At 40.9% G+C, this 12,453-nt stretch overlaps 1 protein-coding gene across 1 annotated transcript; it reads right to left on the bottom strand.

The window, feature by feature from the left end:
- Window positions 1-293: 293 nt before the first annotated feature.
- On the bottom strand, window positions 294-3,444 carry LOC113775356 (dammarenediol 12-hydroxylase-like). The gene is made up of 3 exons (XM_027320196.1): window positions 3,146-3,444; window positions 761-948; window positions 294-671 (listed from the first exon to the last, which is right to left on the bottom strand). Exons 1-3 carry the CDS (start codon window positions 3,384-3,386, stop codon window positions 372-374), a joined length of 729 nt encoding a protein of 242 aa, XP_027175997.1. The 5' UTR covers window positions 3,387-3,444; the 3' UTR covers window positions 294-371.
- Between the last annotated feature and the right edge of the window lie 9,009 nt (window positions 3,445-12,453).

The following is a 12,453-nucleotide window of genomic DNA, read 5'->3' as shown; positions in this document are numbered from 1 at the left end:
AGCCTATTCATGGTACTTGTTATGTAGTAATAATAATGCTGAACCATTATTTTCTTCGAAATTAATAGATGTGATATAATGAATTTTAATCATCATAATAAATTTAAAAGAGCATAATATGAAACTTCAGTCATTAATTAATAAGGGCATAATTGGAATAACAAAAATTAAGATCACAATGATACTTATACTTACACTCCAAAGTAGCAAAACTCATGATACTTTTTATATAGCAATGATTTATATATGATTCTGATTTTGATTTCGGAATATAAACCAAACACTTCCTGCATTATTTGACTTACAGGACAGGAAGATTGCAGTGTAGCTCCATTAAGTATTAACAAAGAACCAAAAATGAATAGGAGAATTCAAGGCTTGTTAGGATGTAGAATGACTGGAAGCCCTCGAGCTGGCCTGGGAGCAGGATAATATATCATATTCTCGCCCGGAATCAATTTCTCCCATCTAAACTTTGTCACCACATTGTGCATGAAAACAAGTATCACCACCCGAGCATACTCATTTCCAGGACACATGCGTGGTCCTCCCCCGAATGGCACAAATGCATAAGGTGCTGGACCGTTTCCTTGAAACCTTGATGGCTCAAACTTCTCAGGATCAGGAAAGTATTTTGGATTCTTGTGTGTGGCGTCAAAAGTCCAGAAAATCTGTTGAAGTAAAGTGTAATCATCAAAATTTGTGCTACATAGATCCGAATGTGGAACAAACTCCAAGAGGTATAATTAATCGAGTTTACCTTGGAGCCTTTTGGTACTGTGAACCCTTCATAGGTGAAATCAGTGATAGCCTCTCTAAACCCGCCAAACCCTGGCGTCGATATCCTCAAGACTTCACTAGCAACACTCCAAGAGTACTTCATCTTCTGTATATCCTCCCAAGTAAGGTGGTCTCCTTTTGGTTTTACATCTAAAATTTCATTTTGTTCTGTAGGCACAAAACGTAAGGGAAGAGTATGTGACACATAAATATATGTGAACGTACGAAGATATTATTACTATAGGTGGCAAACCAACCCACTTAACTAAATTTATCCATACTCGTCCATGAATAGATGGGTATGGGTATGGGTATCTTAAATTTTTGTATATGGGTATAAATGGGTTACCCAATAATACCCATTTATTAAATGGGTATTATTGGATAACCCATCAAACCCAATAACCTATTTAGAATTCTCTTCCCCCATCCATTTTTTTTTTCAGATTTTTCATTTTGTCATGATGTTAACTACTTTTGTTTCATTATTATTATTATTTGTTGGTTTATCTTATTATTTTATTTTCTCATAGTTTGTTAACTTGCTCATTTTTTAGCATTACCAATTTATGATAAGTTTTAACCTCTTTTCTTATCTTTCTAAAATAAAATTTTAAATTTATCTATGAAAAAAATGTTAGGGGTTCAAAATTTTTGGATTAAGTTTTAATATTAACTTTTATAGTACTTAGTTCAAATTTTTATATTCTTATTATTCAATTATTAAATAATATGTAATTTTACGACATAGAGTATCAATGGAAAAAAATTGGTAATTAGGCTTATTGAGCATTATAAGTAAATATTTAAAACTAATAATGGGTACAAATAGCGGTATAAATTAATAACTTAGTTTGCAAAAATGAATTTAAATGAGTTTACAAAAAGTTAAAATAAATGGGTTATAAATGGGTAATTGGGTTATTCAATTCATTTTTTGACTTACCCATTTATACCCATCTAATTAAATGGGTATAAATGAGTTGATTCACTTATATCCATTACCCATTTTAAGCAACCCAAACCCGCCCAAGTCACCCATTTTGACACCTCTAATTGTTACCTATCAAACAAAGAAAAAACACATCTGGCTCAAATATTGAATTGCCTTTACACAATCAAGAGTCTCTCTAGTCTTTACCGAGTATATGAAATTGTCAAACATGTTTGTTTGACATGAAACATGAAATTATCAAGCATGAAACTATCAAACATGTTTGTTTGTCTTTTTTCTTTTTTCAATTAGTTTCAACTGGAAAGCCAAATGTCTTGTCGTGTATATTCCTCCTGCTCATCTACTTTATTTATTGCTATAATGTTTGATACGTCAATGCTTAGCAAAACAAAATACGATTTTACAATGCTTATGCTGAATAAGAAGACGTCACGAATAACCAAAAGTTACATAGACGTATCAATAAAGAGCATCAGTTGCGGGTTCAATAACTTTACTACATATTCATGTTGGCATATCCTTTCCTTCTGCAGCTTAAAACTATTTTGCAGGATGACCAGAATTTTATGAATTTCCCAGCATAAAATGGGGTGGTCTTGGCTGGTCAGGTCTAGTTTGATGGCCATCATTCGACTTCTATAATTTTGTATTTCATCATCTTATTAGTATATGCAGCCATCCTGCTATGCAAAGAGTGCCAAATTGAGATTAAAATAAAATAAAGGGTAAATTACTAATAACCCCTCTATGGTTTCATTTATTGCCACATAATCCCCCTAATGTTTTCCCCTCCTATGATTTCATGTAAACTAGAAATTGCCCTTACTTAAATTCTAAATCAAATGACAACTCAACCATCTTGTACAAAATCGTAGTGAGATTATGTGGATAAATGCAAAAATTACAGGGGGTAAATTGGATATTTATACAAATTATAGGGGTTAAGTGAATATTATAATCTTATCACAAGCATTTTTAGAGCGTGTGTGGTCTAATCACTATAACTAATTATGCATTCCGTCCATTTTTTTCACTTTACATAGAATCATAGGGGGACTGTGTGGCTGTTTTTAAACTTTAGGTGGTTCATCTAACATTATGCAAAACTTCAGTAGAATCATACGTAATTTACCCTATACTAAACATGGTTTCTGGTAGCATGTGCCGATGAGCACTGGCCGATAGGTCTTAGGTGTTGATTCATTATGAAAGTCTGGCATTCTAATGAAGACGGGTTTCAGATTTTAATTTAGTATGAAAGTGAATTCAAATCAAGAAAATGTCTAAATACAAGGGGTTCTAAATGGTAAATTGAGTGTAAATTATATACGTGACTAAACAGAGTCTATTAGCTAGGCAGCGTGGAATAATGCATACAACATTACTGGAATAACTAAATGTCAAACTTACCTCTAAAGACAGAATCGTACACATCCGGAAGCTCTGCAAGATACTTCATGATGCTAGTAATTGTGCTATGCATGGTTGAGAAACTTGCCAGTAACAAGCCAGCCAAATGGCTAGCAACGTCTTCGTCACAAAATGCCTGACCATTTTCATCTTTTGCCAGAAGCATGGTTGACATGAAATCCTTCCTTGAAGACAAATCATGCCCTTGAAGATCAATCCTTCTTTGTCTAATTGTTGCCATAAGTTCTTTACTAGTAAGCTTGGCCGCTTTGATGGCTCGATTCAAAGCCGTTCCTGGCAAATTTATTGGCATTGAAAAAAAACCTTCTTCTATGTACTTCATGTTTTTCGCCAATCTCTCAATTTTTCCTGGATCATTGATGCCCAAGAATATATTACTGGACAAGGTGAACAAGTACCTCTTTGTCACATCACAAACGCTCACTCGTTTGCAATTCCAGTCTGTTTGCAAATGCTGTCTGGTTACCTCATCTATGATTGAAATATATTCTCGAAGTCCATCTATCTTTAGAATCCAGCGAAGAAGATTACGTAGAGTGTGTGATTGCTCTGCGCTAGGCTTCTTATCGGTCTTGGGGAAAATTGTGTCCAGTGTAGTCGGCCACCATGCTTGGACCAACTTTTTCTCATTTGAGAACAGAAACTTGTTCCCCTCAACATTGCAAAATATCACCATGGTCTTTCCGATCAGTGAAGTCCTGAAAATGCTGGACGAATACTTATTCCACCTTTCTGTTAAAAACTTATATGTCAGATTTTCTCGACGTTTCGAGTAATAATCATAAGTCTCACCAATTAGGGGCCAACCCAGAGTGCCTGGTGGAAGCAGTGGCTGTCGAGTCCCAGTGACAGGTCGTCAGCCTGTGCAATAATAATAATAATAATATAGAACCTAGCTACCACTAAGAGCAGTCAATAATTAATCCTAGGTACTGGAGCAGGGACTCTAGGTGTGCAATGGGTTACTTGATTCACCCTGTTCCCGAAGAGTTTGCTTAATCCGATATACCAGAATTAATTAATTGACGAAAATTACTAAATAGTAGACAGTGGCAAGTAGGGTCGTCTCCTCAGGGACTGGAGATATCTGTTTCTTTTTAAAATCCAATTGATGAGGGGGGGTTTTACCGGAATGAAACTAAAAACAATTAAACAATTCAACTAAAAATAAATAATTAACTAGCACGAATATAGCAGGAATTAAATCAAGAATAAATAAATTCTAGCCAAGGATGCAACTACTCAGGCACAGTCCATTTATCCGATCATTGATGCAGGAGAGGTTTAAATTAATTTATTAATAGGCTAGTTATAGTCTGACGACCAATTTTTCCTTAAATTATTGATAACCAAGGTACGACCATTGATCACTCCTAACCAGAAAATACTCCTAGGTACGACCGTAGGAATTAATTTCCCAATTGCATTAATAATAGAAAAACCTAGCCCTAACCAATAACACGCTACGAGGGTTATTTAAATTAGATTGCACGTTCCCCTAATGTGTAAACACACCAGTTGCCACTAATATTAATCAATCAAACAATTACGGATTTAATTGACTAAATTGGCACGAGACTAATAAATCACATTGAACATCGGGCCCTTGACATCCAATTAATAAAATAATCCCATGAAAATACAAGCAGGCAACGTGCAAATATTAATAAATTAAGGAACGCGTGAAAACTAATTAGATCTCACAGGTTTTCGGGACTGCGCCGTCGAGTTGACCCTTGACTAGATGGAAGACTTAGCCACGCCGCATAATTAAATCATCACACGAATTAATGGATTGCAAAAGCATAGCGTTTTCTATTAAGAAGCAAGGAATAAAATGTGTTTTTCCCGTTGGGGAATTTTGTCGAACACCTGGCGTGTGTCAGAGGCCAGTCAGAAGAAGGGAAAAACTAAAACTAAACTAAAAGACTAAAACCCAGAGATATCCCTCTGCTACTCTACGTTCTCCCTATTTAAGCCACAAAAGAAAGATAACTAAAGGCTCTCTACGTGGTCCCCACACATGTGGACAAAGTCTTCAAAATACTTCTTGCCCCAAGTCTCCTTCCGTAGCTTTCTTTTTAGAGTCCAAATGACTAGATGCCTTCCACTAGCTTGTGGTCCCCACCAATTCAAGGACCCAAGCATTGAAGCCCTTAGAAGTCTCCATATTTTCCATAAAGTCCCTCCTTTTGGTAGTTTTCTGCTTTATTCCTGAAATTAAGTCCACATACCAAATATGAGTAAATATCAGCAATTAACACAATATTTGTCAGGGATAAAAGGGGAAATTAATAATAAAATTACTAACAAATTGTACCCTATCAATTCCCCCCACACCTGAATCATGCTTGCCCTCAAGCATGAGGAAAATTTAACTCAACACATGGCCTAGCTTTCCACTTCATTGCCCGCTGTGCTGTATACCAAAATATCAAGCTTTAGCGAGCAAATGTCAAGTCATTACCTACTCGCATTACGCCTCTACAGTCCCTCAGCCCTGTCCATTCAGGCTAGATTCGCCTTAGGATCCACAACCTCACTTAACTAGCAAAGGCGCAGTAGTTAAGTCCACACTGCCAACCAAAATATCACACAATACAACCCAAGCGATCCGGCAGCTAACCATGATGCATAAACTCACATCATCTACTCCACTTTCTTTTTGTTTTCTCTTTTTGAAATAATGAGTCCCAGTTACTCGTGAACTCTTTCCCAGTTACTCAGCTCCAGGACCACTTACTCATAGATATCGCCACTTTTTGACGCGAGAGCCGACACGTGTGGTGAAGACCCCCGGTTACTGGGTGGCGACACTAGCGGAGTAAAGCCATACGTTATTCACCAATAACACCAAAATACCAAGTAATTACAAATCATAGCCCGCGTCATGTCCTAAATATGGAGAACTAAGGTCGACAGGAGACCAAACTACACAACAATGCCGGCAAAATATTTATATTGCCTAAACAAGTTAGCCATAAATTGCACCAAGTCGTTAAACTCAAAATATTCACCAAGAAAGCATGCTCTTACCTGCCACTAAAACCCAATTCATAGTATAAACCACCACTAGCAATGAAAAAGTGAGCTGCCAAAATATTCACCAAGATAACAAAAAAGGAAAAACACCCAAAAGGGACTAAAGGGACAACACCTCAACAGAAAAACAACACTTAAACAAAAAACATAGGAAAAACACCCCAAAAATGAAAAATTGAAAATATCTAGCACCCAAACCGACCCCCCCACACCTAAAGGACACATTGCCCTCAATGTGATAATATAATAGCAGAGAAAACGGAAGGGGCAACGGTACTTCCCTGACGTCGTCAAGACAAGGGGGGGTTGGGCGGAAACTGCGGAGGGAACCCGGCCTGCTGCATAAATGCCGCTAGATTCTGCGCCATATTGTGAATGTTAACGTCCATGTGTTTCTGCCGAATCTCAAGCCGCTCGACTGTGTTGCGTAGCTGGTTCCATTCCTCATCCGTATGGCCGGAATGGGGGGGAACGGAGGAGGACGGTCCAGGATCGCCGCCCACCGTGGAGGCACTGGCAAAGGATGATCGAGGGGGAGGGCGTAGCGGTCCCGGGGGAACAACCTCCCAACCATTGTCGCCCTCCCGAACTAAGCCCATTTTCTCTAGGCACGGGATATCCAAAGGCTCCATTTGGCAGGCTATATGCAAGTTATGGTTAGAAATATCAAGTACATGCAAATTAATCGCCAAGTGAGTAATGTAAGACCCAAGAATCAAGGGGCGTTTCTTTTTAGGCAAAATGGACTTGAATTGAGACGCGAGCCAACACCCAAGATTAACCTTAATATTGTTTTGCATGCACCATATAAAGAAAAATTCTGGCTTAGACAAAACGCCCGAACTATCTCGCCTACCCGAGAAACTGTAAGCCAAAAAACGGTGGATATAGCGAGAGGCCGGGTCCTTCAGATAGGACCCCTTTGATAGACGAGGGTCATAGTTTTTTCTGTCTACAGACATATCATTCCAAAGAAAGCGATAGCGGGAGAAAAACGGCTGGACATAGTCACATGCACTCTCGGCATACTCCCTAGACTCAGCATAAGCAGGATCAATGAAACCAAAGGCCAGATTGAAGTCGGTTATGGAATGGGGGAAATCCTGGCCCATTAAACGGAAGCGGATGACATCAGGGGTAGAAACTGTGTAATTAGTGGGAAGGTCAAACTCAAACGTGGCATAAAACTCCCTAACCAATTCAACAAAGGCTTGGAGGTCAGTTATACGAGAATAGGGGCGCCACCCGATGGCCTCAATCAAATCGTGAAAGGGGACGCTAATATTGAGAAGGCCCAAGGTGGCGGGGTCTCTATAACGACAAGGAATAATCCGTCGTTCACAAGCCGCTTCATAGCGCCGCTTGTCGGCTGCCCCGGTGAAAACCAAATGACCCCCAAAATGTGCAGGGTCAGAGATATGGACGCCTCTTTGTCGCCCAAGACGAGCCCGCCTCCCAGAGGAGGAAGGGTCGTGCGAGGGGTCAGAGGCGGGAATGGAATGCTGGGGTGGAGGGGGCTGAGGAGTCCTAGGGGTCCTAGACTTAGAAGAAGATCGAGGCTTCACCATGGTGACCAACAGGCAAACAAAAGCGAACCGAAGTAAGCCAAATCTGATCACGTCACGGCGCCGTCCCAATAAACAAGTATAACTTTGCCGAGCGTCAGACGGGGCGCCCCCAATAAGCAAATAATCACAGCAATTCACCCACAATTGGACACAAATTTCAGCAAATGAGACACAATCCCCCAGAAATGAAACTTGAAAGTAAGCCAGTATCTCCAAAAACAGCAACAATGATAGGCTAAAGTGCTCAACCAGTACCACTGGTGAGTCACAGGGAAAAATTAAAGCAAATGGGCTAGCTGTTCAACAAATAGTAGAAAATACCCCCACTTTGGCAGCAATTAAACTCAAACTTGTCCAAACAGTTCCCCCAGGAAATAACTAAATCACCCCCTGCTCTATCCAACCACTCACTCACAGGGTGGACCCAATCACAAATGCCCAGTAGTTACAATTCACTGAATTAGGCAATCTAGAACACAGATTATGAGATGTTAAACAACTACCCTCACCAGTACCACTGGTGAGTATAGAGGGAGAAATTAAATCAAATAACCAACCTAGAGAGCAAAAACAGATTTGAACACCCAAGTAGCGCCAAAAATGAGCGAAAATTAAATCCAGAAGCAATTGGCTGCAGTCTAACTCAACTATAATTATCAGCAAATTTCCCACAGATGGCAGCAATTACCCCCAAATTAGTCCCAAAATTTACCCTAGAAAATGCCCACTACAACCCTGCTGTATCCAACAAGAAATCCAACCACAGATTTCAGAGATTTCAACTAACTAGGGGAAGAGAAGATAATACCTCCAACTGTCAAAACTGACAGGTGGTGATGCGCGGCTGTCTGCGAGTGAGCTAGTGGTGGAGCTTGCTGGAACTTGGAGCTATTGCTGAGGGAGGTGCGGCGTCGCACGGCTGCAGCGCACGAGGAGCTGCGGGCGGCGCCGGCCGGGGTTGTAGGCTTTGGCCTGAGATTTTGCCTGTAGTGAGGAACGATGGCGGCGGCGGCTGCCCTTGGGCTAGCCAATGACGCGCCGCCAAGGGAAAAGGGAGAAGGCCGCGTGCTGTGGGAGAAGGGATTCGCGAGCTGTGGCCGCGCAAGGGGGAAGGAGCCGCGGCCCGCTGGTGGTGGCTAGTGGGCTTCGTCGACGGGCTGCAGGGCGGAAGGAGCGCTGGGCCTGGGCTGCGCGCTGGAGTAGGCGGAGGAGGGTCGCGTGCGCCGTGGAGCTCCTCGGTGGTAGAGCTGGAATAGGTGGCGGCGGCTGGAGCAGGTTGTGGGCGAAACTGGAGCAGATCATCGGCGAGGGAGAAGGAGCCGCGGCGGTGGGAAGTGCGGCGCGCGGCTGTGGAGCAGAGCGGCAGGCGGTGGACTGGGGCGCAGTGGAGCTTGGAGGCGGCGGCGGATGAAGAAGAAAAGAAAAGGGGAAAAAGAAAGCAGCGGGGAAGAAGGAAGAAAGAAAAAGAAAGAAAGAAAGAAAGAAGAAAATAAAGAAAGAAGAAAAAGAAAAGAGAAGAGGAAATATTTTTTTTTTATATTTAATTTTTATATTTTTTTATTTGTTGTTATTTTTTTTTTTGTAGAAAGAAAATAATCTTTTCTTTTTCTGTTAAAGATAGGAATAATAAGAATAATAATAATAATACTCATAAGAATAGGAATAGTAATAATAATAATAATAAAAGTTGGTTTTTTTTTTTTTTTCATGTTTCAGGTCATCAAACATCGCGTGGGCATGCCAAGATTATAAAACATCCACTGACCTCAGGAGAGACAAACACTATGTGTTTGCGCACGCCAAGATTACGAAACGTCCCTAACCTCAAGAGACACCAACACCGCGTGGGCACGCTAAGATTGGTCTTCATCCTCTGATCTCAGGAGACACCAACACCGCGTGACGCCAAGATTTCACTTCCTGATTGCAGTGAAGGAAATATTAATACAGATACTACCCAACGAGTAAATGACCCAACGCAAAAGAAGAACAACTAGAAATAACAAAATAACTAGAAATAACAAGACTAATATTCGGGTTGCCTCCCAAATTAGCGCCTTTCTTTAGTGTCTTTGGCTAGACATAACCCATAATTTGCTTAAACCAAGCAAATTGGGTCCTCCAAATGCGTCATCTCTACTTGCTCAACTGGAGCCCCATCATAATATGGCTTGAGGCGATGACCATTCACCACAAATTTCTTCTCCGTCTTTAGACTCTGGATTTCCACTGCACCATAATCAAACACATTAGTCACCATAAAGGGACCGATCCAACGAGAACGTAACTTACCTGGAAATAACTTCAACTTTGAGTGGTACAGTAAAACTTTTTGCCCACATTCAAACGTCTTCCTAGAGATCTGCTGGTCATGAAAAATCTTGTTTTTCTCCTTATAAATCACAGCATTCTCGTAGGCTTCATTTCGAATCTCCTCCAATTCTTGTAACTGTAGCTTCCTTTGAATTCCGCCCTCTTCGATATCCATGTTGCATTGCTTGACCGCCCAAAATGCTCTATGCTCGAACTCGACAGGGAGGTGACATGGCTTTCCAAATACTAAACGATAGGGGGACATGCCGATTGGCGTCTTGTACGCCGTTCTATATGCCCACAATGCATCTTCAAGTCTCATGCTCCAATCCTTCCTATCGGGTCGAACCATCTTTTCCAAAATTGATTTGATCTCCCGGTTCGACGTTTCCGCCTGGCCGTTTGTCTGAGGATGGTAAGAAGTGGACACTTTGTGCAAGACACCGTACCTCCTGAAAAGCGCAGCAATCGTCTTGTTGCAGAAATGGGTACCCCGATCACTTACAATTGCTCGCGGCATCCCAAAGCGGACAAAAATGTTAGATTTGACAAATTCTGCAACCACTTTGGAATTATTAGTACGAGTGGGCTTTGCTTCCACCCATTTCGAAACATAGTCTACAGCAAGCAATATATATAGAAAACCATAAGACGAAGGAAAAGGGCCCATAAAGTCAATACCCCAAACGTCAAAAATCTCAACAAAAATCATTGGGGTTTGGGTCATTTGATCCCTACGAGAAATATTACCTACTCTTTGACACTTATCACATGACTTACAAAATAAGTAGGCATCCTTAAAGAGGGTTGGCCAATAGAATCCACTCTCTAGAACCTTACGAGCAGTTCTCTTTGGTCCAAAGTGACCTCCACATGCAAAAGAGTGACAATAAGCTAAAATAGACTGGAATTCATTGTCACCTACACATCTGCGAATGATTTGGTCGGCACCACGCTTCCAGAGGTAAGGGTCATCCCAGATGTAAGATTTTGCGTCACTCCTTAACTTATCCCTTTTTGCCTTAGGCCATCCTGCAGGAAACTTGTCAGTAACTAGAAAATTAACAATATCAGCATAACAGGGCAAAGTTAAATTAATAGAAAGTAAATGCTCTTCAGGGAAAGACTCCCTTAATGGTAATTCCTCATCTGCTACCAGTATTCGACTTAGGTGGTCAGCTACTAGATTCTCTGCTCCTTTTTTATCTCTGATTTCCAAGTCAAATTCCTGCAGGAGCAATATCCATCTTATCAAGCGGGGTTTAGCGTCCTTCTTGGTCAGTAGGTACCTCAAAGCTGCATGGTCAGAATACACAATTACTTTAGCACCTAACAAATAAGGTCTAAACTTTTCCAAAGCAAAAATAACAGCTAAGAGTTCTTTCTCCGTAGTAGAGTAATTGAGTTGGGCGCCATTTAAAATAATATATTGCCGCCGCTTTCTCCACCCTTTGTCCCAAAACTGCTCCCACGGAGTAGTCGCTGGCATCACACATAATTTCGAATGGCCGATTCCAATCAGGAGGTTGGATGATCGGTGGAGAAGTGAGTAATTTCTTCAACTTCTCGAACGCTTCTTTGCACTCCTCGTTCAATTCAAAACTGACATCCTTTTGCAAAAGCCTAAAAAGTGGTGCCCCGATCTTTGAGAAATTCCTGATAAATCTGCGATAGAAACCTGCATGTCCTAGAAAAGAACGAACTTCCCGTACAGTTACGGGGTAAGGTAAAGCAGATATCACATCTATTTTAGCTTTATCAACTTCAATTCCTCTAGATGACACTACATGTCCTAGAACTATCCCGTGCTCAACCATGAAGTGACATTTTTCCCAGTTGAGCACTAGGTTAGTCTCAATGCATCTTTTTAAAATCAATGTCAAGTTATCTAAACAATCGTCAAAACTATCACCATAGACACTGAAGTCATCCATGAATACCTCAATTATTCTCTCTACATATTCAGAAAAAATGCTAATCATGCACCTCTGGAATGTTGCAGGGGCATTACACAATCCAAAAGGCATCCTTCGATAGGCAAAAGTGCCAAAGGGGCAAGTGAAAGTTGTTTTCTCTTGATCCTCTGGCGCAATTGCTATCTGAAAATAACCAGAGAAACCATCCAAAAAACAATAATAGGCACGACAAGCTAACCTTTCAACCATTTGATCGATGAATGGAAGGGAAAAATGATCCTTCTTGGTCACTGCGTTCAATTTGCGGTAATCGATGCACTGGCGCCAACCCGTAGGCTTTCGAATTGGAACGAGGTCCCCTTCACGATTTTCCTCCGCAGTTACCCCTGCTTTCTTTGGCACCACTTGGACCGGACTCACCCATGGGCTATCTGAGACAGAAAAAATA

This window comes from Coffea eugenioides, chromosome 6, assembly GCF_003713205.1.
Source record: "Coffea eugenioides isolate CCC68of chromosome 6, Ceug_1.0, whole genome shotgun sequence".
Lineage (NCBI taxonomy): Eukaryota > Viridiplantae > Streptophyta > Magnoliopsida > Gentianales > Rubiaceae > Coffea > Coffea eugenioides.
The sequence above is the reverse complement of the archived record's forward strand: the minus strand, read 5'-3'. Positions and strand labels throughout refer to the sequence as shown.